The 26,021-nt window shown below is 46.3% G+C and overlaps 2 protein-coding genes across 2 annotated transcripts; one reads left to right on the forward strand and one right to left on the reverse strand.

Annotated features, from left to right (window-relative positions):
- The first annotated feature begins 3,629 nt into the window (after window positions 1-3,629).
- LOC112080798 (bone morphogenetic protein receptor type-1A) lies at window positions 3,630-9,295 on the forward strand. The gene is given in 7 exon segments (XM_024146710.2): window positions 3,630-3,656; window positions 3,658-3,687; window positions 3,689-3,794; window positions 4,077-4,374; window positions 4,645-4,820; window positions 5,041-5,171; window positions 5,477-9,295. Coding segments are annotated over 7 exon segments (894 nt in total). The 3' UTR covers window positions 5,603-9,295.
- mmrn2a (multimerin 2a) lies at window positions 9,161-25,948 on the reverse strand. The gene is made up of 8 exons (XM_024146705.1): window positions 25,515-25,948; window positions 19,212-19,334; window positions 18,868-18,974; window positions 16,677-16,760; window positions 15,818-16,045; window positions 12,982-13,415; window positions 11,302-12,817; window positions 9,161-10,324 (listed from the first exon to the last, which is right to left on the reverse strand). The coding sequence occupies exons 1-8, from the start codon at window positions 25,928-25,930 to the stop codon at window positions 9,915-9,917; spliced, it is 3,318 nt and encodes a 1,105-aa protein (XP_024002473.1). The 5' UTR covers window positions 25,931-25,948; the 3' UTR covers window positions 9,161-9,914.
- Window positions 25,949-26,021: the final 73 nt, after the last annotated feature.

Below are 26,021 nucleotides of genomic sequence, written 5' to 3' on the forward strand. Positions count from 1 at the left end.
GTGGAGCTGGAGACAAGCAGCCGGGAGAGGGAAGAGAAAAAGAAAGGGTGCCGTTCTGCTGCCGAGACATTTCAAAGTGTAGGTTTGCAGGTGATTGGCCCTCTGCAGACATGTCTGAACTGGAGCAGGCTCGAGTCGCGTCATGCTCCAGAGGAAGTGCCGAAGCCGCGCCGAGCGCTGCACACAGACATCACTTTGTGCTTAATGCTCACGACTCACAGGAGCCCCACAGCCCAGGTCCACTCTCCTGAGGGGGGAGGGGAAGAGAAAGGAGGGGCTAGGACGAGGTAGAAGTCAAGAAGARAATGATATGGAACAAGGAGGACAATGGAAGAACAACAAACAGGAGAAGCAAAAGGATTGTAAAAAAAGAAGTGGGCAAGAGGAGGACTGATAAGGAAAATGGGTCAGGGCATTGCAAGGGGAGAGGAAAAGAGATCAGGAGAAAGGGCATGAGAAGAGGTGGAGGGAGTACCAGACAGTAACGTGAGGATAGGAGTCACACAGTGAGCTCATACTCAACATTTTAATGCAGCATTAGGGACTTATRTTAGTGTGCTGCTCTGTAAAATGTCCTCTTCCTGGCTTTGTATCCATGGTGCCATGTATCTAGTCTTAATGGCTCTGACTGGCTCCTTAAGATGTCAGTAGATTTGTTGCCGATGCCCCTTTTTAGGTGCGGTTAATACAGAGTCCTGGCAGTGCGCTCTCGGCTAGTTTAACCAGCTTAAACTGATTTTAGCAGTGAACATTTTCTGTGTACTAAACCTTGCCATTATAAAGAACCACAACATAATGGCCTTCATGAATATTAGGTTTTTCCTCCGTTAAAACCATGCCGTTGTTTTCAATTTCATATGTAACTGCAATCAGATTGACAACAGTGATAATGTTGCGAACAACAGATGTTGGCTTGGCCCGCCAGTATTCTGCTCTGCTTACGCTCATGCATGTGATGGCTCTAACTGGACACTAGCACAGAGTATAAATAGCCCCTGGCCATATATGGATCAGACTTATCACATGAGCACACAATTAGGAGCGGACCGCTCTCATATAAAWACAAATAGAGGGKGGGGACAGCAGATAAATCAAACCCACCATAGGGCAGTTGTGTTTACTATGAATATATAGCCTAGTATTTGACTACTGTAACTCTTCAAACCAGATGTTGTGTTAGGCGGCGGAATGAAAATGTTACACAATGTGTTTATGTTCTGTATTTCTGGCAACAGTGACGTGTGCAGTGAAAACCTGTGTTTTTGCGACGGCAGACAGTGTCCTCCCAGATGGAGGGGGAAAATGATGGATTGTGACATTTTCACTGTCATATAAAAACTAAACCCACCCCCCCCCCCCTCTCTCCCTCCGTCCATCCAGCTGGTCAGAATCCAGACCACATGCTCCACGGCACGGGGCACAAGCATGAGTCCAGGAAGCCCGGGACGACACCACGGTGGCCCCAAGGACGCCGCCCGCTTTCTGAGCTGCTACTGCTCGGGTTACTGTCCAGAGGACCACAAAAATAACACCTGCGAGTGAGTGACCAACCAAGGCCAAATTCTTAATTGATATGTTGTTGTTCAACTCTGACTTTTGGGTCTGTGATGAATGTCAACGCTGACTTAACTCCTCGATCTCATTGCCTTTTGGTACACCAGAAGTACATTCATTTCCAATGGAACGATTCGTTTGCCTCGCTGCGTTGCAGTGCGTTCGTTTGTTGTGGTACATACGTATGCGTCAAACTGTATACGTAGATGGCTTGACAGAAATGGTCAGAAGGTGAATGTTGAACTTCTGTTGCATACATATACAATGATGCTGCGTAATGACGCTGTCGTGTGATCGAGGCGTAAGTGTGTTTGGGAACTGTACTCATTGAATGATTTTAATTTTTTTATTGCGGACGAATGGCCAATGTTTTGCCATCATAGAGGAGGATGAGAACGGAGAAGCTATTCTGACCTCTGGCTGCATGAAGTATGAAGGGGTCACATTTTCAATGCAAGGTAAGTGTGTGTTGTGGTCTGTATGGAAGGGAGCAGGACTGTGACACAGGGTGGTCAATTATATTGTGTAACATGTTCTAGTATTGTTATTATATGTGTATATGCTATTATTCATAGTTGAGTTATTGTTTGAATAACCCCTGTTGAATTGAGTGCCACAACAACAACAAAAAACATTGTTTAATTATTTAATTATTTTCAGGATTCGCCCAGGGCTCAGACAAGGCGAACGATCGAATGCTGCGGGACGGACTTCTGTAATCGGGACCTGCAGCCCACGGTTACCTCCCCCAATGGGACACTGGGTGAGGCTTAGGCCAACTCTTGTTACTCTACTGCTGGTGTTCCTCTGTATAGTTACCCCAGAAGAGTATTCTGGTGCTGGTGTGGTCAGGGTCTGATACTTCATTTCATTTGGGGACTCGTGGTGTTTGCAGGTTCCTACTTTGGCAGTGGCCCACTGGCTGGCGTTCCTTATATCAATGACCGTATGCTGCTGCACTCTCATCTGCATCACAGTAGTCTGTTACTACAGGTAGGACTACTCCAGAGAAGAGCTGACACAAAGCGAGATTCCAACTTTCTTCCCATATGTATATGGGAATTGAGTCCTGGTTAACTTGTGGGAGAATATTAGTTGGTCACCATGTTGGTGTCAGTTAGTCACAAACCATGAAATATTCATAGAAATGCTAAGTTGGACTGTTTTCGACTGTTTGGGGATAAAGGCAGATTGTTGCTACGGTACTGCGGCGTGACATTCATCTATTGTAGCTTTAGCATGTGTGCCCTTGTAACTGATCTGTATATGTGTTCCTGCAGGTACAAGTGGCAACGGAGCGGCAGCAGTACCACCGTGACCTGGAGCAGGACGAGGCCTTCATCCTGTGGAGAGGTCTCTCAAAGAACCTCATCAACCAGTGTCAGTCTTCTGGCAGTGGCTCTGGGCTCCCCCTGCTGTAAGGACCCCACACTGCACAAGGGAGGGGCTTTGGAACATGTGACCTGGTGGAAAAGCCTTTAGCTATGGTTGTTATAAATAGGTGCGGTCAAAATGTGACTTCTGCTTTCCAGGAAAGAGTAACAGCGGTTATGTGTTGTGTCCTTGTCCATAGGCGGTTATTAATTAGGTTATAAGTGAATTTGTAAATTATAACTGGATGGTTCGAGCCCTGAATGCTGATTGGCTGACAGCCGTATACCACGGGGTATGACAGAACGTATTTTTACTGCTCTCATTACATTGGTAAGCAAGCTTATAATAAGCAATAAAGGCACCTCTGGGGGTTTGTGATATATGGCCAATATACCATGGCTAAGGGCTGTATCCAGACACTCCGCGTTGCGTCGTGCTAACAACAGCTCTTAGCCGTAGTATATTGGCCATATACCCTCGGGCCTTATTGCTTAATTATAACATCATGGGCCTTACGTAGCAAAACGTGCATATCTGGCTTGCAACAGCGAATACCGCCTTAAAGAATGAACAAATGGTAAAGGTTGTAGTAAGGTATGATCTGTGGTAAGCACTGTTGATTCTGATATGAAATTGTCCAGTGCCTCTTCTCCTGGATGTGTCTTGTAGGTGCAGCGCACCATTGCCAAAGCAGAATCCAGATGGTGCGTCAGATCGGCAAGGGGCGCTTACGGTGAGGTGTGCTGGGGCCGCTGGCGGGGGAGAGAAGGTGGCCGTCAAGGTGTTCTTCACCCGGGAGGAGGCCAGCTGGTTCAGAAGAGACCGAGATCTACCAGACAGCCTCATGAGGCACGAGAACATACTGGGTAAGTGCCGTTCCTACCACTCACATGTAGCAAAGACGACAGCTGTCTCTTCCCTCCATCTAAGCCATATACTGCAGTTTTTCTTTCTAAAATTAGTCTCAATCTAAGTGCAATGTAGAGAGCCTTGATTGACTGTGATGTGATCTTAGGCCTACAATTTGCCCTTATACAATACATGGCTTGAGGTTCAAAACCAAGTCATTTGTAATTTTTTTCCAGGGGGCAAGGCCTACATCTCACTGCAGCACTAAACACCCCTCACCTCTCTTCTCACGTCTGCAGGTTTCATAGCGGCAGACATCAAGGGTACCGGGGCCTTCACCCAGCTCTTCCTCATCACAGACTACCATGAGAACGGCTCCCTGTACGACTACCTGAGGTTCACCACGCTGGACACCCAGAGCCTGCTGCGACTGGCCTACTCCGCCGCCTGCGGCCTGTGCCACCTCCACACGGAGATCTACGGCACCCAGGGCAAGCCGGCCATCGCCCACCGAGACCTGAAGAGCAAGAACATCCTGATGAAGAAGAACGGCACCTGCTGCATCGCCGACCTGGGCCTGGCCGTCAAGTTCAACAGGTAGGATGCTGCTCAGCAATGGAGATTTTAGTCAAGGTTCTATTTATTAGGCACTAAAATAAAGAAAACTGACAAATCGGGAGGGGGAGTAGCTGAGCTTGTCCAATGAGCAGCAATCATTTTGTGTTACAAAACACTTTGTGTGCCCTAATGTACACAACCCATGTTTTCACATATGGCCGTTCCTCTGAACAGTTCTGAATTGTTGTTTCTGGAGCGCCATTGACCATTTCCCTGTAGATTATTCTGAATTCCTGTTCTTGTCTTCAGTGATACCAACGAGGTAGACGTCCCACTGAGTACACGGGTGGGGACCCGGAGGTACATGGCCCCAGAGGTGCTGGCCGAGACTCTGAACAAGAACCACTTCCAGGCCTACATCATGGCTGATATATATAGCTACGGCCTCGTCATCTGGGAGATTGCCCGCCGCTGTATAACAGGAGGTACGGACACACATAGACGCTTACACACACACACACATTATAGTTCTGAATCTACAGGCATACTGGTATTTGTGTACACGTGATACTGGCAATCCAGACCAGTCACTACGAAAACAATAATGGGCTTAAGATTTCAACTGGTTATGAAAAGCACTACACTGACGGTATTGTTGAACCAGTGTTCTATCGCACACCGTTATCTCTCTCTCATCTCTCTCAGGTATAGTGGAGGATCACCAGCTGCCATACTATGAGATGGTACCGTCAGACCCGTCCTTTGAGGACATGCTGGAGGTGGTGTGTGTCAAAGGGCTGCGGCCCACCGTGTCCAACAGGTGGAACGGTGATGAGGTGAGTCAGAGTGGAGCTAGCCACGAATGTCAACACCTGCGTCACTGCGAGGACATGATTTATCAGGGGAATATTGTTTTGATTGCACGCAACCTTCAGAAAGAAAGTGAAGAGCGTATACTTGGCATTTACACAAAGGCGATTATCCAATTCTAGCAGTGTTAGWGAGAATGCATTTGTGTTTATTAGCGTAAGTAGTGCTTTTTCAGAGTGATATATATGCAAGCTTAGCAGCACTTTAAAAACAATGCATAAGCAGAAGGAAAAACAACTCCTAAAATTGTGTGTGTGTGTGTTTTCTCCAGTGTCTGAGAACCATGCTGAAGCTGATGTCTGAGTGCTGGGCCCACAACCCCGCCTCACGCCTTACCATCTTACGAGTCAAGAAAACCCTGGCCAAAATGGTGGAATCACAGGACATCAAAATGTGATATTTTACCCCTACGTACTCAACACAGCCCGATTGAGAGCCTGAACTCCCCAGTGTGTCYTAATGTCATGATGCAGAATATGTCACCTCTGTTCAGGAGGCGGGGGAGGAGAAACGGGGGGAGGGGGGGACCCTGTCACAGGGACTTGGACATTGAGCCTCAACACTCATGAATCTCTATAACCACAATGGACAGACGCTGCTACAGAGGTGTTTTTTGACTAAAGGAAACTGTATAGGTTCACTCTCCCGCCTATTCCCTCCCTGGCCAGAGGAGTTCTTGGTTGTAGGAAGCAACGTACTGTGATTTGACGCTTTCTGTGAAAGCCAAAACATGACATGGTGTGAGGAGGGGGAAGGACATGTGTCTGCTCACATGTTGATGGACAAAGTCATTATGTAGGAACCTTAGAGCCACACTTCAAACCAAGACACTGCCCTCGCAATCGTCACCTCCCGCCAATCATGTTCAATTTTTGCCTGTAAATGTTTTATGCCAATTTTTTTCCCCCTCTTCAGGACAGTCTTCTCCTGCCATATTGAAATATAACTCTTGACTCTTAAGTAGAGTAATTATGAAATAAGGTACTATAATTATGTGAATTTAAATGTAAATGTATATTGGATCGATAGATGCTGTGCCTACAAAAAAGAACTATACTGCAATGGTATTCACGTCCAGTGGGCTTCAAACGCGACCTGCTTCAAGAGCTACGAGCAATCCAGACAACCAAGGACATTGTTAGGGGGGATACTCGACTTGCCTTAAATCAACAACTCACTGTGCTTCCTATAACAAACTTCAACTCAGTAACTTCTCCTGTCACATTTGACATGAAAAGGACAACTGGGGAGAAAAATATTTGATGCATAATTCTATTCAGAAGGAAATGTGTAAATAGGAAGTCAATCTGTGTCCCGTCCTGTCTCWATGCTTACCCCTTCTTCGTATTTGTTCCTTTGTGTATATACGGTATGCCTTCTGGGATGAATGTCCAGAACACTAAACGTTGAGTCTTGTTCATAGATATTAGAAGCTGAATTTCCTTCCAGCTCTTCTCTATTGCTTTTAATTCCATGTTGAGTTATAGATATTCTATGAGTGGCCAACTTTCATATTGCCAAACATCATGTGAGCTCGGCCATTGGACTGCAGTAATGAAGAAGTCCACGTTAGTTTGGAAAATATGCCATATTTTATTAACTTAAAGTACAAATATATAGCTTACTCAATGCTATGGTAAATGACAGTTACTTGTGCTAAAAACATTTAGAGCTGTAATGCCAATGAAGTTTGTTGATCCATCAAGCTTCCTCAGGTGTGAGACAGAATTACAGCCAAGTAAAGTGAACTTGCAGTAGATTGCGACCCCGAAGTTAGACTGTTTCGAGACACATGCGAGTACAGTTGAAGTCGGCAGTTTACATACACCTTAGCCAAATGCATTTAAACTCAGTTTTTCACAATTCCTGACATTTAATCCATGTAAAAAAAATCCCTGTYTTAGGTCAGTTAGGATCACCACTTTATTTTAAGAATGTGAAATGTCAGAATAATAGTAGAATGATTTATTTCAGCTTTTATTTATTTCATCACATTCCCAGTATGTCAGAAGTTTACATACACTCAATTAGTATTTGGTAGCATTGCCTTTAAATTGTTGAACTTGGGTCAAACGTTTCGGGTAGCCTTCCACAATAASTTGGGTGAATTTTGGCCCRTTCGTTTGTTGGCCTCCTTGCACGCACACGCTTTTTCAGTTCTGCCCACAAATTTTCCAAGGGCTTTGTGATGGCCACTTCAATACCTTGACTTTGTTGTCCTTAAGCCATTTTGACACAACTTTGGAAGTATGCTTGGGTTCATTGTCCATTTGGAAGACCCATTTGTGACCAAGCTTTAACTTCCTGGCTGATGTCTTGAGATGTTGCGTCAATATATCAACATAATTTTCTTTCCTCATGATGCCATCTATTTTGTGAAGTGCACCAGTACCTCCTGCAGCAAAGCACTCCCCCAACATGATGCTACCACCCCCGTGCTTCACGGTTGGGATGGTGTTCTTTGGCTTGCAAGCCTCCCCCTTTTCCCTCCAAACATAACGATGGTCATTATGGCCAAACAGTTCTTTTTTTGTTTCATCAGACCAGAGGACATTTCTCAAAAGTCCGATCTTTGTCCCCATGTGCAGTTGGAAACCGTAGTCTGGCTTTTTTATGGCGGTTTTAGAGCAGTGGCTTCTTCCTTGCTGAGCAGCCTTTCAGGTTATGTCGATATAGGACTTGTTTTACTGTGGATATAGATACTTTTGTACCTTCTGGTATTGATTTGCACTTTTCGCTCCAAAGTACGTTCATCTCTAGGAGGCAGAACGCATCTCCTTCCTGAGCAGTATGACGGCTGCGTGGTCCCATGGTGTTTATACCTGCGTACTATTGTTTGTACAGATGAACATGGTACCTTCAGGCGTTTGGAAATTGCTCCCAAGGATGAACCAGACTTGTGGAGGTCTACAATTTTTTTCTTGGCTGATTTCTTTTGATTTTCCCATGATGTCAAACAAAGAGGCACTGAGTTTGAAGGTAGGCCTTGAAATACATCTACAGGTACACCTCCAATTGACCCAAATGATGCCAATTAGCCTATCAGAAGCTTCTAAAGCCATGACATTTTCTGGAATTTTCCAAATTGTTTAAAGGCACAGTCAACTTAGTGTATGTAAACTTCTGACCCACTGGAATTGTGATACAGTGAAATAATCTCTGTCAACAATTGTTGGAAAAGTGACTTGTGTCATGCACAAAATAACCGACTTTCCAAAACTATAGTTTAACAAGAAATGTTTTGGAGTGATTGAAAAACGAGTTTTAATGACTCCAACCTAAGTGTATGTAAACTTCCGACTTCTACTGTATATACAAATCTGCAGGTTTCCTCAGTGCCGTTATCTGTGGGCCAGTGCAGAGGGTAGAGCCAGCCCATTGATTACCATTTACCACAAGAGGAACTGCATTTTAGATCTTTCAGTTTTCATACAGGACAGAAAAGGAGAAATATGAAGTGATAACTTAATGTCCCCTCATCTGAACCACTGTCCTTACCTCTTGACAGTCTGTTTGCCGGTGTGATGATGACGAGGAAGCCTGGTCACAGATTGTGCCCATGATAAGTGATGGTTCAACCTCTTGCATAGGCTTTGTTTTGGCCAGTGTATTCTTAAAACGTTCTCTTTCAAGTCCCTGGTCCTATTGTGTCTGCTGTCTCTTCTATCTAATGTTGGCTTTTGCTTCACTTTTGTCCATACAAATGCGTAAAACAACATATGCTGCATAGCTTTAGCAGTGCTTGTGGGTTTGCGCTCATGATGTGTGCTTATGTTGGTTAAGTGTGCATGTCYGCTGAAATCCCATGCATCCTAGTGTGTGTGTGTGTCAGGACAGTTTCTCTGTGAATTAAGCTAACAGTACATGGTAGATATTTAAGAAAAATACTTCACACAAGCAGTAACTAGTGTTTTTCTGTCGTTTGTAACATGCAAGAAAACCAACTAGAATAATCTCTAATGTGTAAATCTTTAATGTGTTGTTGTACAGCATCTGGCCTTTATGAGTTTACCAAGGAAAGAAAACTATTCTGTATACAGCCTGTCCAATGTATCAATTTTTAAGTAAATAACCTTATTTTAGTACACAACTTTGGTCTGGTCTTGGGTTATTTACTTGTTTTTTGTTGATGAGGCTTAACCTAGTAAGGTGTCTAGCACGTCCGTCTGCTGGAGGAGAAACRTACAGCATATTGATGTACTGTAATATAGAGTTCACCTCTTCACACAATCAATTCCTCTGTCCCTTCACTTGATTGATTTATGTTTACTGTAAGTCTGTATGGAGCCAGTGTCTTGTAGAAAATGGTTTTTCTATACACGGGTCCCCATACATGTATAAGCAATGTTGCAGTCATAAAGCACTGAAGGCACACTATTATTGTAGCATGTGATATCTTAAAGAGCCCACCTTATATTCTGAGTCAGTGTTTTCTATAGAATAGGGTTTTATGGTCCAGAATGCTCATGCTCCCGTTTCCCTTATAACAGCCTACAATAACTTCAGGGAAGTTGTATTGCAACGCTTTTAAGTGGTATACTGTATGACAAAGGAAACATGTTTATACTCACTTAACCTTTTTATATACGCTCCTCCCAATATCAATGTAAGAGATTGAAACGCAGGTGGCATAGTAGCTGTCAGTCTAGTGATTGATTGCTCTCAGGCCAACATCTCTCCTCTGACTATACAGAGCAGCCCCGGCATCCTCAGGTGGTCTGATAGAGCAGAAGCCCAGCGAAGGCGTTGTCTTTGGGGTCATCGGTCACCAGAGTCCCCTCATACAGTTCAAGCCGGAGCTCCTCTCCCTGCTGCAGCTGTAGGAGACACACACGGGTGACGGGACCATACGATGCCATCTTGTCCTGATGCAGAGTGGCAGCCAGCTCCCCATTCTCTCTCCTCAGCCCAGATAGCGAGGGACCAGGTTCAAAGTTCAGTGTCAGCACGAAGAGGTAGACCCCTGCTAAAGGTGCTTGGAACATCCCAGTGTGAGTGGAGTACATCTGGCCGAGGTTTAGGGATGTGTCCTCCGACACCAGCAGGCTGTCACTTGGTCTGCTGCGCTGTATGCTTCTGGCCAGAAACATCAGGGGACTGTCCCTCAGCTTGGATAGAACTGAAAGAGAAGAGACAGGGAATTGTCAGCTGTTCTCTGCTATCTGTTCATATGAACCCTTGTCATAGACACTCACTATACTTATGCTTAGAAGCCTGAACTAAAAATTTTAGAAATCACCAGGGGGCAGTCTTGTGTTGTCTATTAGTGTTGCTGGTAATGTTGATACCCTCAGTCATGCTAAGCAGCTCCTTTTAACCCATTGCTAACACTTACTTGAGGGTGTTGCACTGTATAGATCTCCAAGGATCTTTCTTTGTTTAAAGTGCATTCTGGTCTTAGTGGAGGTTTAGAAAGAAATGTGGCCCAGCATGATAGAGGTACAGATAACTTCCAAAATAAAGGAAACGCATTAACAAAGTGTCTTAATAGGGCGTTGGGCTACCACGGCTGGGAACAGCTTCAATGCTCCTTGGCTTAGATTCTAAAAGTGTCTGGAACTCACGAGAAATTCCACGAGAAATTCCATCATTTGGTGTTTTGTTGATGGTGGTGGAAAACGCTGTCTCAGCCACCTCTGCAGAATCTCCCATAAGTGTTCCAATTGGGTTGGGATCTGGTGACTGACAAACAGTCCCCTCTTTTGAAGTCTTTGCTAGAATCTCAATTGCATACTTCACACGTCCTCTCTCCTCTCCGCCTCCTCAAAACCCATTGGATGAGAGCCAGAGGTCCCTCCCCTCTGACCTTCTCTTCCAATGGGTTTTGAAAAGGAGGCAAGGAGAGGACGTGAGGATTATGCAGTAGAGAAAAGGCCACTGAGATTTAGCCACTAGCCAAAATAATGAGCAACTGGGCATTTTTAAACATGACCCTAAGTATGATGGGATGTTACTTACTTAACTCAGGAACCACACCTGTGTGGAAGCACCTGCTTTCAATATAATTTGTATCCCTCAAGTGTTTCCTTTATTTTGGCAGTTCCCTGTAGGTATGCGATTGTCTGTTTTAGTTTTTTTTTATAGATTGATGCCTACCTGATGTATCCCTCCTGCTGCGAAGGTTAGCGCGCTCTCCAATATGATCTTTTATCCCCTCTTTCTTGTCCTTGCGCTTCCTCTGTCTCTTCCTTTCCTTCCTCTTCATCAGGGCCCACAGCTGGTCCAGGTCCAGGGTGCTCTCTGATTCGGCCAGCCCCTCTGAGTTACTGAAAACATTCTTAAAGAGCCGCAGATGATTCTCTAGACCCTTCCTCAGCCAGGCCACCTCCACCTGCATTTTGGCCTCCACACCACCAGAGGCGCTGTCTTTGGTGATGTTGCAGCTGGCGGGGCAAGGCCTGTACTCCAGCCTGTTGACCTTCTCCCCCAGCTCCTCCACTGCTTTCTCAAGGCTCAACAGGTCACTGTCCGAGTAGTCTTGCCGGTCCTCAGAGGCTGCTGAGTCCATGAGGTGGTCACTCCTCTGGTCTCCACTCCTTCTCTTCAGCCCGCGGGAGGCCAAGTCTACTAGCACGGAGGGCTCGTCTGAGGACGGGACTTCCTCTCCCCGGGCAGCCTCCAGCAAGGTGGTGAGGCTGAGGTTCTGGCCCCTGATCTGCTGCTGCATGTGCTGGAGCCTCTTCTGCAGCGCGGGGATGGAGTGAGCCTCCTGTTCGTGGAGGGGCCAGTCCATGAACCCCATCACCTCCTCCCCCAGGAGCATCTCTAGCACTTCAGTGTGGCGGATGGCGTCCTTCAACAAAGAGTAAAAGGAGCTGGAGAGGTGGCGCATCTCAGCCGCCAACCTCTTGTCGCTCTCCTGCAGGCTGAGCACGTCCCTGTGGCTGTCCAGGACTGAGGTCATCAGCTGAGTCAGGTTGTGTTGGAGAGTTCTGCTCTTTTCTTGCTCGAAGGCCAGGGAGGCCATGACGTCGTCCACAGAGGGACCCCAGTGCGCCGACTCAGCATCGGTACCTCCATCCAGGGCCAGCCGATTGTCGTTGGCCAGCTCTGTGACGTTGGTCAGGCCCTGCTCCAGGCGGGAGAAGGAGGCGGTGAATGCCTTGCAGTCACAGTCTCCGGCAGTGCTGACGTTCTGGTAGAATTGTGTGTACAGGTAGTCCATGTCAGTCTCCATCTCCTGCAGCTGCTCCGAGTGGATGGTCAGGTTGTTGGCCAGTTCATTGACGCGGTTCAGCACGGCTACTTTAGCCGCTTCCACCTCCAGGCCCGTCTCCATGAACTGGATCTGGCTGTTCCTCCCCGTCTGGGCAATGTTCTCCTCGAGGCCTCGGAAGCCCCTCTTCAGGTCCAGGAYGTTGTCATTGGCCATCTCTAGGTCTTCCACCAGGGCATTTACCCTCACTGTGTTGTTGACAACCTTGTTGTCCAGACGGGCGATAGCCTCCCACACTGCTGAGTCCTTTGGAGGCTGYTGGGGCTGACTGGGATGGACCTGGCTGGGTTCTCTCCTGGCCCCTGGGCTGGTCAGGTGCCTCTGGAGCACTTCACTCAGACGGTCCTGCTCCAGCTTCATGTCTGACAGGGTGGCATTCATGGACTGGAGATTAACCTACCCAGGAGCCATGAAAGACATGAAGAATGTTTTTCTCACTTAATGTGCAAGTCTAAAAGTCTGTTACTAACACAGGAGTGAGGAACTAAATCTAAAAGTTTTTTATTATGAAATAGTTGCGTTACCATGCCATGAGATACATTAATGAGGATTTCGCTGACCTGTAACATCTTGTGGTTGCGTTTGATCTTGCCGTCAATGTCTGTCTTGAAGTTGGTGATGTTATAGTGCAGCATGGCATGCTGGGAGTGTAGCCTGTCTGCCATCTCAGCTCTCTGTCTCTCCAGTTCCCTCCTCACCTCCTTGGTGTCTTGGAAACCCTGCTCCAGCTTAGCCTCCAAGGCCTCGGGACCCTCTCCAGCCCCTGCTCCACGCTGGGCCTCCTCCTCTACCTCCCACTGGGGGTTCCGGAGCAGAGCCACATCCCGGGACAGACCCTCGACCTCCTGGGTTAGGTGCTCTAAGGTGCGGTTGAAGCCATCCAACATGGGCTGGAGCTGGGACATTAGCAGGTCCATCATGTGGAGCAGAGAGGGAGACTGGGAGTCTTGGTAGGGCAGTAGAGGGACAGCCTCCACCTCATCCCTGATTGGATCTGGGAGACAATCCAGGAAGTCAGAGCACAATATTTACTCRCATCAATCGGTTTAAAGCATCAGAACTAGACACATTTTCAGTTTTAGACATATCCACTTTGTAACTGTGCACAAGGCTGAGATGACACCTCAACAATTATACACACACACATATCAATGTGTATAGGAACAGAGCAAGGCTCCTTTTCAATACCTGTTAGAATGTATTCTCTTGTAAAGGCCATTCATATCAGTTGTGCCATTAGTTCTTTAGGAACAGTTATGAGAGCCTTTTGTCTCTCAAGACATTTTCAACATGTGTTTGGTTTTATCCCCAAAAATTGTTTTCAAAGTCAAATGCCAAGCTGCCAAAAATAGGAATAATAACATTTTCAGACCTATATTTGGACAATTAATTTCCCTTATGTATTGGCCTTCCTGACTGAACCTCTTTGTTTACAAGAAAGCCCAATGATTTATTGTTGGATTGGTTTGTTTCATGGCAGTGTTTTTGCACCCCAGAGACAGCCCTAATGGACGCAGTTCCTATTATAATGATACAGGCTCCAGGGATTTTCACATCTTCCTAGAAACTGTCTGTGTGTGTGTCTATGTCTGCCATTGAATTCCCCCACCCACATGTATTAATTACCAGACTGATTACTGCTGTGCAGCGAACATTGATGTAAGCTCGCGAGATCAGGCGACTTGCGAGGCTACACATGTATGCCCCCTGGGAGTAAGTCCCAGTTCTGACACTGTCACCCTTGTATCTGGACAGAGTCCAGACCCCCAAGCTGTTCTGMTTTAAAGTGTGATCTATGTGATCAGAGGGCCTTTTGTCATTTAGGGCTTGTTTTTCTAATAACATTGGAAAGATCCTCCATTAATTCAGGGAKAAAAACACTGTTCCCTCATGCTTTCCCACTAAGAGGTCAGATACAGTGAGGTCATACTGAGAGAGGAAATCAGGTCGCCCCCTACCATGAGAGTTTTACAAAGTTGGAAGAGGTTCTCTAAAAAGAAATATCCCACCGATCAAAAGAAGTAGGAAAGTAGTGTTTTCAAATAGATGTGCAGGCTGACCTCCTCCAGCTAGCCCCGTCACTCATTTCCCTGCTATGCTAAAGAGAAACTTTAACAATAACATGTAGGCCCCGTGTGGCTCAGTTGGTAGAGCATGGCGCTTGCAACGCCAGGGTTGTGGGTTCATTCCCCACAGGGGGACCAGGATGAATATGTATGAACTTTCCAATTTGTAAGTCGCTCTGGATAAGAGCGTCTGCTAAATGACTTAAATGTAAATGTAAATGTAGGCCGATTGTCTTTAGTCTGAGTTGATGGAAGTCTGATCAGTAATTTATTCATCCAGACATTACGTCATGGCCTTAGCCTGTTGAGTCTTTCCCAAACAAGAAGAATATGTCACAGGAAGTGAGAATGTACCACGGCAGMAAAACCTATGGCACCCTTCACTGTGTGTGGCTGTAATATGAGACCTCACGCTATATCACCATCCCACTGCGGATTACATCATCCACACACACAATGTAATGGGGGGGGACATTTTTCCCAGAAAAAGAGAGGATTTCCTGAGAAGGAAGCTGTAATGAGTATAAAGGGGGTTGGAGGTGGGGGGGGGGACTAAGCTAGAGGTGTCACTGCGGAGGGATGGAGTCGTGGAAATGCTCCCCATAGATGTACGTGTATTTTCCCTGGTCAAGCCTTCCCCCATTCAACTGTGGGTTTTTTACTGCACTAGTCTAAAGCCTGTCGATTCTCTCAGAGGATGTGAATGAGACAGGCAGTTGACCAGACAGTAGTGCATAAATAACAGCTGGAAGTATTAACATGCCAGACAAATAGGACTATTTCACTGTCAGTTTTGTATTAACATTGTATTGACTTTTTTTGATTGACTATGAGATAGTGAGTGAGCAGGTGTGTCCAATATGTGTCTTTGCATGAGTGTCTCAGAGGATAATACATGGGTTTAGGAGTGTTGATGATTACCCTGCCTCCTTTTCATGGCCCTGATTTTAGGGGTGTTGATGATTACCCTGCCTCCTTTTCATGGCCCTGATTTTAGGGGTGNTTTTCATGGCCCTGATTTTAGGGGTGTTGATGATTACCCTGCCTCCTTTTCATGGCCCTGATTTTAGGGGTGTTGATGATTACCCTGCCTCCTTTCCATGGCCCTGATTTTAGGGGTGATCATTACCCTGCCTCCTTTTCATGGCCCTGATTTTAGGGGTGATTACCCTGTCTCCTTTCCATGGCCCTGATTTACCTCCTAAAGCACAGTCACAAACCTGGCCTTGGTGGTCCTAACTTAACTTATTTAACCAGGCATCCTAACTTTTTCCCACTGTGATTAACATGACGTTAGTACAGTACTGGTGATTCTAAGGTCACAACTTACCTCCATGGTTGAAATCCCGCTGGTGGTGGTTAGGGTTGTGGGGGGGGTCGTAGCCATGGTGAGGGATGTGCTCCTGGGCCTGTCGAGGGTATGAGGGGGACTCTCGGGACTCTGTGTGTTTGTTGTTGTTGTCAGCCTCTGAGGCATGGAGTTCGTACAGAGGATTCTCAGACACCTGGAAGTCATTCTGCTCCCTCTCAGCCTGGTGGGTGAGTCTAGACTGTGCACCTAGACCGACAGACAACAGACAGATCGATGGGATGTTAGGAGAGGCTTTCATTCAACACAGTGGCACAGAGTAGTAGCTGTGTCTCTCTCCCCTGACCATGAGAACCATAGCCTTGGGTTAGCTCTCTGTCCCCCACTTCTGACCCCACTTCAGCCAACCCTGTGTTGTGTGCTTGATTAGTGTGTGTGTAACACAATAGCTATTCGACTCCAGTAGTGGTCAAGAATTATGAGACCTTTGCGGTTTAGGAATCCCTCTGAGGGGCGTGGAGGGACTGAAAGTGGACCAGCCGATAAMTGGGGACTTTACGTCTTTATTTTGGTCTAGAACTGGCCCAAAAGGGCAGAGGGTTATTTTTAGGTCCCTAGTTGTTTTTAGGTCACACCCCCTTTACAGCCTTGCTTGATGCCCTGAGAACGGTTCACACACCCTTTCCTCCCTCCCCTGGGAGATGAACTTCCCACGGCCTGCTATAGCTTTTACACAAATGCTCGTTCTCCTGGCGCACTAGCGTTTCCTCGGTTTGTTCAGTTTGTTTGAGGCAGAGAGTGCGGCACGGGGCGTTTGAGGGCCAGCTCACCCAGTCACCCCCCCAACATGTAAACAGACGGGTCAGATGAGCAGACCTACCTGTGTGGTGAGGCTCAGTGTCTCCGGAATGTGGTCGTCCTGCCACCGTAGGGTCCGCAGGGTCAGACACATGGCCGTCAGCCACTGAGGAATAGAGGGGGAGAGAGGGAAAGAGGAGAGCAGGAGCGCAGGGAGTGGATGTTACTTTTATTGGTTCCACCAGCTTTCGTAAACACATGACTTTCTCAGCCGGTGTCTCTCGCCGAGTTAAGGGCCATTTCACACATGGGAAATCTGTTCGAGATTTGTCGCTGAGCAAAATAACCTAAATCTTGCTCTTAGTAAAAAGAGTCAGAGCCAAACTCATCAAGTAATCCAGGAGAAAGTCTAGAGTAGGCCTGTGGAGACATATTGCACCATAAGGTTACTTCTTATGCCAAAATGCAATTACTAACACTCAACCGTGTTGATGCTCATTGACTTAGGGGCCGTGGCAGCCCTTCAGTCAGGGCAGGTGGGGCAGAGCCCCACATTTTTAGCAACAAAATAAAAAAAAATTGGAGGGGGCTTGCCTGTTTTGCATGTTATTTTGGCATTAATACATGTCACATATCCGTTTGAAAGCAATGTAAAAAATAAAATAAAATATATATAATCTCCTTCAGTTAATAAAGCTGCATACACACATGGTCTCTTTTTTGTTTTCTTGAATAAGGCAACTCCAAAATGCAGGTGTTTCAGTCTAGCTCAGTGCTTTCTGTGGTGGTGGGGCAAGCCAGCAAAAAATAGGAGCATATCGCCGTGATTGGCTCAGTKTTCTGTCACTCATGGGGACACTACGTCATCGCCAAGGTTATGTCCTTATTAAGAGTAGACATCCAAAATTTCAGCCCTTTGGGTCCTGCCATAGAGTTATATTACAAGTGGCCTTCCAAGAAGGCTCCAGGTCATTGGTCACAGATAATTTTATGTCAAATCACATTACATGTACAGTAGCTTTGATTGGACTGATCATGTCAACATCTTACCTTCAAAGTCTTAGCTAGCAGCCATCATCATGAATCAAGTTGACAATCTACTGGCAAATCCTTTTTAATCCTTGTCATATGAAGAGAAATTATAGATAAAATGTATCGGTGCTCATCGGCCATAAAGATTACACAACAGGTTGGAAATTGCAAATTCAATAATGCGTCATTTGGAAGGAATCAGTGGCTAACTGCAAGCATTGCAAAGCAAACAGTAGCCTGCTATTCAATGGAGTAGCTGTGTTTATTTTTTTCCAGAGTTCCCACCATAAATCCAGAGAATGACAGACTTTGATGACAAAACCGCCACGGCATCTTCATGTTTAAGTGAGCACATCACAAGCCAAGGTGAGTCCAAAAATGTATTGTATGCTGCTGCGTAAATTATGTAATATACAATGGGGATATGTATACTATAGCTAAGAAAGTAATACTAAGTGTATGTTGTGTAGTAAGCTGTTCGTAGCCCATGTGCCTCACCCTAATCATKTGGTGTATTTTCAACTCTTAATTTCGCCTAACGTTACTGTTCTGATTCGGTGGTGCTGCACATGTAGCTTATAACCTGTTTGAGAAATGTCATCTAATATTGAACGAGGTTTCATTGTCTGCTTTTATGCCCCCTTTATTTATACCAACTGTTCTGACTTGGTGTACAGGGAAAATACTGTAAGAGCAGCCCATGTTCTGCCTTCCGTCGCTGTACATTTCAAAAGTGCTGAACACATAGTTATATTGACTACGTCCGTCGTAGCTCGCTCATTAATGTCTTAATCGAAATTACAGAATGCCTCTTATCCGCTCATCTTTCCCTTATGCCATAGTTTGTACATCTCAATTGTCAGTAGAACCCACAATTGTTTAAGCAAGTCAGCCATATCAGGTATGTTTTTTTAAAAGGCAGTAAACGAGGCTCAATTAACTGTTTCRCCGCCAGACAAGGCTCCGCTGATAGCCAGGTTGTAGCGGTTGTAAGGATTCACTCCATGGTGCTGAAGGAAAGCTCTGCTGTTGAGACAGCTTYATGTAGGACCTAACAGTTTGTGGGCACCACTTGTTGCCGTTATAGTGCAATTAATGTATTGTTTAGTGTTGTGTAGTGCCTTTTCTGGCATACATCTAAACATAATTTTTTTAGTTTGCCCCACCAAGATTTACATGCTAAAATCGCCACTACTAGGGGACCTAAAGTATACAGCATGTGTGTATCTCTGTTTCAGTACCTGTTTCCTCACAGTTCTCCCCTCCGTGTCCTGGGCAGCACCTCCACAACAGGGCTGTGAAGATCTTTTGCTTCTCTCTGTACACTGGCCGGGTAGAGAGCTTGTACCTAAACACAGAAAACAAGGTTACAACCACACGCACACATTGGATTTCGCCTGAAATTGAACTGATGGATAGTAAATAAGATGTGTGTTGGAGATATTTGTGTTATTATTGTTATTATATGAGAATGCTGCATTGAGCAATGTGTGGGGAATTTGAGTGTGCATTGTCAATCTGTAATGTAATGCAGTGTGCTGTTAACATGTAGTTGACGTTTGAATGCACAGTGGGCTGAACTCACATGACAAGCTGGCAGTCAGGTGTGCCATTGGGACAGGGGCTCTGGGACTTGATGGTGTATTTTTCTGTGCCACAGGATTCAACAATGGATTCAATGCGGCGGTGCACGAATGCACACCAGTTTCTGGAAGAGGACACAAGCACACAGCGTCATTCCATCGATACTGTGCAATATCTATGTGTAATGAAACAGGAAGCTGGGAGATAGTTGAGATAATCAGGTTGCCAGGGGTGAAGGTCCATCTTCCTCCTGGGTTTACAGCTCTCTCCGTCTTAACTGCTACTGCTGTCTCACAGTTTGCTTGTTTGCAATTCTGTGGTTATCCTTCCTGTTTCTACAGGTCAGGGCTACAAACATAACATCCGCTCCAGAGAAGCACTGACCACTGGACTTTCCCATAACTTAACAGTTATAATGCATAGTGTTCATTTTCATTTATCTTGATTTATTGTTAACAGGGCCAAAAATAAAAATCCATGTGGCAGCGTCTGCCTTTTAATGCAACCTTATTTGGGTGCTGTTAGACTCTTGAAGCACGTGTTGTTTGGGTGCTGTTAGACTGTTAGACTCTTGAAGCACGTGTTGTTTGGGTGGCCTACATTTCAAAAGATGTTTCCCAAATATTTTTCAGTTTTACAGTTGTTGAGTTCTCTTATCGCTCCTAGTGCAGTCTCCCTCCTGACCCCTCCTGACCCCTATCTACCCCCCATTACTAATGGGCCTTTTACAGCCAGCTTCAGAGCCTTGGCATGGTGACTCACCCGCCTGGTTCCTCCCAAGGGTAGCGCTGAAAAAAGGATTCCCTGCTTACAACTCTGCCTTCTCAGCACGTACATAGCGTCTAATGACCGGCCAAAGACATCTATGGGCTGGATTTCTTTTCCGGACCTTCACACCGCTGTCTGCATATCTAATCAGGGAAATGGTACTCCCTTTCATTTTCCAKCAGAATTGTTTGATTTCAATTAATTCCACAATTATTTATCTATCTCAGATAGTTTCTGGAGACTTATGCCGTCGTATTCCATTTGACCCCCATGACCTTAATTTGCTACAGCGGCTCTCCCCTTCTGACCCTGCCTAACCAGCACTGCACTGAGCTGTGCTAACCTGTTCCAGACCGACTGTCCAAACATCCCATTAGAGAAGATGAAGGATAGCCAGGGGTCAGTCTACATCACAGCAGGGGTCATCTCTCCACCGGCCCCTGACCCAGGTGAAACAGGTGTGGAGGGGGGATGGATTTCACCGCTCCTGGGTGGCCCTGTCTGAGACAAACCCCACGCCCCCTTGTCCCTCGCAATCAGGATACGACCAGACGTGAAGTCATCAACGAGGGAAAGAGTTGACTATAAACACCAGGCGAGCAGGCGCCCTGGGGCCCCTCGAACTGACGCGTGTGGTGGGGGAGCAGTTAGAGTGTGACACGTCAGATCTGGTGTTTTAGTGTTTTTCCTGGCTCACCTTGCTGAACCTGTGACTCAGAGACCCCACGTGGATGGAAAGGCGAGGCGAAGTGAAGTGGCTGTTATGTTTTGCCAAACCACTCCCTTCCACTGTGGTCTGTAGCATTGTACGGCGGGGACGCCGGTCAAGGGTTAATTAACTATGCGTGTGTGTGTTTGACTGCGAGGTTTTCCTGAGTAGGACAAGCTCTATCTGACCCAGCTCAACCATTCAAGGTTAAGAATCACTTTTAGATGTAGCTATGTATGCATGTGCATTTCTCAGCCTTATCCCCCCTCTCTGTTCCTCAGTCATGGTACCATGACCTTGTATTGGAAGATCCTCAACATGAGTGTGTCATTGGCTCTGTAATCTACCACCTCTGTGTCCAGGCCACACCAAACAAAGACCTTTGAAGTCTTCAGGGGTGCAGCTGCAGAGGAGTGGAGAGGATTAAACCAAAATACTCCCTCTGTTTCCAAGACAACAGGTGGTTAACAAGCAAGTGGCCGCATCGTTGTGGCCCTGATATTGGAGTGTGGCCAAAGTCCTTCATGTATTGCACAGACACACGTACCGCCACGGCTCGTTTGAGAATTATTCTAGACTGCAGAGCCCGAGAATGTGTAGACCGGAGACATTTGACCTCTACTGATGAGGAGAACAAGAGGGTTCACCTTTTCCTCACTCTGATCCAAGCCTGTCTTTCTCTTGGCCAGGTTAGCTATAAATGTGTGGGCTCTGTAGGAGGGGAACTCATGCTGAATAAAGAGTTAGTGGGAGGGGTGTCACAACATAACCCAGCACTAATCGCATATTTCATAAACTGAGAGAACACGGTCTCTTGATCCCCCTCTAACAGTCTCCAGCTCTACCACAGTGTTCACCTCTACACAGACTAAACAGTGCCACAACAAACAAGCTCGTCTAATTAATGTTCAGTACATGAGGATCGCCGTAAGACAGCAAATACAAGGAGATTGTTTCCCTTCCAATGCCAAACAGATAAAATATTGAGCAATATCCGTGTTCAACAGGAATGAATGTAAACTCAGAGTGTGGAATGTTTGGTGAAATGACTGGAGGGTCACTGATACTTTGACTATTTACCCCCGTGCAGTTTATTTTGGCCTCTAGTGTGTCACAAACGGTGTTCTGCACTTGAGCTCATCTTTTGATATTTCACAATAGAACAATATTATGCCATTTTTACAATAAGGGAACATTGGTCTGGTGGCCGCTGCTCTTTCTGCCATCCCAAGTGAAATGTGCACTCACTTTCTGGCAGAGAAAAAAGTGGATACTGGATTCTTACCAGCCCCCAGCAGTGGCAATGTGGTTCATAAAATTCTAGGAATTAGGTTTCTCATACACTGCTTGCTAAACAGTTACATTTTCATTGGAAATTCACATTTCTCAATGTGAATTCCAATTTGTCAATGTCCTCTTGACCTCTACGATACTTGCCCCTTCCACGCTCAACTCCACCGGCGTGCTACTCGCTTGGCAGGTCTGCGTCAGATCTGCCCCATGTCACTTCCTCCTGGTCTGCTGTGACATCATGGAGGGCCATCCCTGAGAGCACAATAGCTGTGTAATTACCTCCTGTAGGCCTACAGCTCCCATCTCTGGCTTCGACCAGGAAGGAAGTCTCTGACGCTCTCATACATCGCAACCTACTCCATCYTGGGACACTCCGCCACGCAGCATATCAACATACACAGACAACATACACACAACATACACACACTGGGGAAGATGTGAGAATCCCGAATCCTTTTCCCCAGTCACTTTCCACTGCAAATGCATTTGCCAAACCCTCACACAGCTTTGGTGGGGAGTTTCTCTATCATGGTGATATGATACTAGAGCTGTGTTCACACTGCGACACCGGCCTCTCCCACAGTCTAATCATTGAGGTCAGTGGGGTTGATTAGGCCTCTGACTGGGAGGAGAGCCGAGGTTGCCAAACAAGGTTAGTCAAGTTAGCTAAGAGGCTCTGTAGTCTTGTTCAAGGTTGAAGAGTCATGTCATGACGCTAAATCAGATTTTTTTTTATAGTACTAACAACACCAGATACTCCTTTTGCAAGATAAGGGAAGAACTAATATTAACAGAAGAGCTTTGTTTTTGGTTTCAAAGCCCAGACTCCTCTTTGCTTGTTGCTTATACAGTACAGCTGGCCTGGATAACACTGTCCCCTTTATGCTGCGCTGTGGCCGTTTTATTTTTTTATTTTTTTAGTTCAAGAAAAGCCACATTGTGTCGGAGAGTGTTCAAAGTGTGGACCCTGACTGCTGCAGATGTTGATTCAGAAACAAAAGAGAAAATAACCAGATGATTATGGAGGCCCTGTTAGCCATTGAGTCGACATGGACTCTGAAACCCGACTGTAGACAAAAGGCCTTTGTGCCAATGCCACTGAAAGAGCGGCAAGGCCAAGAACACTGAGAATCAAAGCTGATTCCCTTAGGCCATATTTTATAACAGTGAGTCAGAGAGTGAGTGTAAAGTGAGCGMATAGCAGCAACAAGCAGAATTTGCCACACATCCATTCCAGACACGAAGCCATTCGTGCTGCGTTGGTGGTGGGTTGGAATGCTCTTTTCCGAGTGGTCCGGGACGGGCGGCTGAGAGATAGGAAGGGAGCGGATGGGACGGAGTTTCCGCTTTGGAACCTGGAGCTGGGAGATGTAATCRGCGGAGCCCAAGGCAGAGCCTCCCGCGAGGGGGGTAAGTACAGCCTCAGAACCCTTCTAYGGACCCCAGCCGGAGGGCCAGGCTTTAGACTTGAACATGTCTTGATTTCATTATTTTAGCTTTTCTTCCTATTATGTTGATTGTAATGATAGTGCGTAATGAAAGACATTTGTGAAGTATGATTGTCGTAAAAGGACAGTTAATTATGCAATGCCATTAGCGATGATGCTACAGATGGTACATCCATCACACACTAGAGTGCTCTGTGTTGCATTTAAATATCTGGGCAGAATGAATTAAAACAGCTTAAGCAGTTAACTACTCCTCTGTCATACTTGTCTTGTTCATGGGTTCTTGTATTGAGTTGTTTAGCCTGTTGTCTGGGCCGGCTCCACTTTGCGTCCACATAGTTCTGTTTGCTAGCTGCAATGTAGTAGTCCACAGGTCTACAGTACATTCCCTCCCTGTCTGTGGCCTTTCAGAGCTCCCGATGGCCCAAAGCCTCAGGTCAGCCGTGAGCCGTCCATCCCGACGCCCCTCGCATGTCCACATTCATCGCCCACCCCCTGGTTCTTACAAATGCATTGTGTGCAGAAGGAAACCTCTTCAGACCCAGCAGTGAAGCACAATGTTTGCACCACCGGAGGGAATTATCCTAGCACCGTAGCACACACACATCCGTCTCACCTAGACCCTGAGCACTCTCTCAGGCAGTATACACACCAAAACAACCGGATCTGTTACACCCTGGGGATGAACACATGCCAATAACACTGTACTGAAAACCATTCAGCACTAAAATAAACTGAGATATCTGTTTGTCAGTGTTATTCATGTGCTAAAGGTACTCAGACACTGTTGGAGGACAAATATAAGTTTGTAACAACAAACAATTGACATTTTAAAAAGAAGAAGAAGTAACACTTTTTCCTTTGCATAGTCAGTGCTCACTCTGACAAATTTCAGTTTGCAGAATGTTTAATTTATTTTTATTCTTAACAACSAATGTGTTTTCCCTTTACAGATTCCAAGGCCGAAGTGCATAGATTTTTAAACAATGAAGAGGAAGGACTCGCCTGAATACCTTCACATATTCAATCTAACCATGAACCTGGGTTGAATTCCGAGGTAGCAGAAGACAGTATACTTTTCCCATTGCAGAGTAAGAGCTCTTCACACACTGACTGAATATACCTCTCTTCACAAGTTGAACCTCCCATTGACCCCCAGCCTCCTCCGCCACAAGAGCCTCCAATGAAAATTGTCCATCAGAGATATCACAGGTCACAACCGCACACTCCCCGGCCCAAACCTGCACTCYATTACAGTAATTGGGGTGACACACAAGAAAAAGGTATTCTTTGAACAACATCGTAAAGTAAACGTTTAAGTGGCTGCTCTTAAGGAGGGCTAATCGCTGGCTGTTTGGGCTAGCTCCTCAGGGAGCACATTATCGGAGGATCAGACAATTTGGGGTGTAATGTATGTATCTGGGTTAGAATAATGACGGTGTCCAGTAACTGTCTGGAGCAAAGATCACGCTCTGCCAGCAGCTTGGGCTTCGAGCACAAAGTACAGGAAACCTATGGCTGTCTTATGGCTTTCTCTGCAATTAAGATGAATAACTATTGAGTAGGCTTGGGTAAGGAAAACAATGAGCCTAGTTATGACACACCCGGCCAGTGAAACCGTAGCAGTTTGTTTACGGACTCCTTCTGCTGAGGGCACATGTAAATGTTTGCTAAACCACTTTGCCTTTGTTTAGTTTCCCCCATGAGCACAAGCTTCGTGCMGATTGCAGAGAGGAAGATTGAAGAGATACCAAATGTTTCCACATAGGAGAGGTCAGAAAGAGTTGAATGTGCTGAGAGGGAGAAAGCCTGCAGGAAGACACCCCCTTTTGAAACCCAGCCCTCATAAAAGACATATTTYTAGGCATTTGTGTGCTACCCCAGGTTCTCAACCTGGGTAGTTGCTGCTATTACATACATGCTGGTAAACCAAACATGTAATGTTCTGTTTGATGTGCATGCTGAGAAAGTGCATGTGTGTGTTTGTAGATCCACAGGTGGTGTATTTTTCTACTCCTATAGATACTTGTCTGCACTGGCTTCCTATCAGCTGAGAAGTGGCTAGCTACTGTGAACAAACACTTACCCGGTGCGGGCTGGGTAGCTCCCTCCCTCTCCTGGTGGTGGTGCAGTCTCCTTGGGCAGCAGACCCAGGGGGTGTTGTCCAGGACCAGCCTGATGGGGTTGCCCATGTGGTCCGTGCCTTACGGGGTGGTGGGCAGAGCCAGGGATGTCAGGTCTGTGGCCATGGGGTCCATTACTCATGTGGGGGATGTCAAACTTCCCAGGTCCTGGGTGGACACCCACCCCCTGGGTATCCCAGCCTCCTCTCTCCACAGGCAAGCCTTGGTCCTCTTCCTCCACCTCAGGGTCTCTAGCCCTAACCTCACAGTGAGCCGTCACCATCAGCCCCAGCACCAGCAGCATCAGTTCYCCCACGGCTGTCATGTCTGCTTCCTTGTCTGGTCCTGATCTATCCAAATAGCTAGCTGCCAAAAGCATCTGAGGCCTCTCCGGGACTGCTATTTGTTTTAAAAGAGTTGGTTTTGGATATACCCCGCCCCATCTCCAAAAATCCTCCCCAGTCTGAGTC

The sequence above is a fragment of the Salvelinus sp. IW2-2015 genome, unplaced genomic scaffold (genome assembly GCF_002910315.2).
Source record: "Salvelinus sp. IW2-2015 unplaced genomic scaffold, ASM291031v2 Un_scaffold16510, whole genome shotgun sequence".
NCBI classification, from domain to species: domain Eukaryota; kingdom Metazoa; phylum Chordata; class Actinopteri; order Salmoniformes; family Salmonidae; genus Salvelinus; species Salvelinus sp. IW2-2015.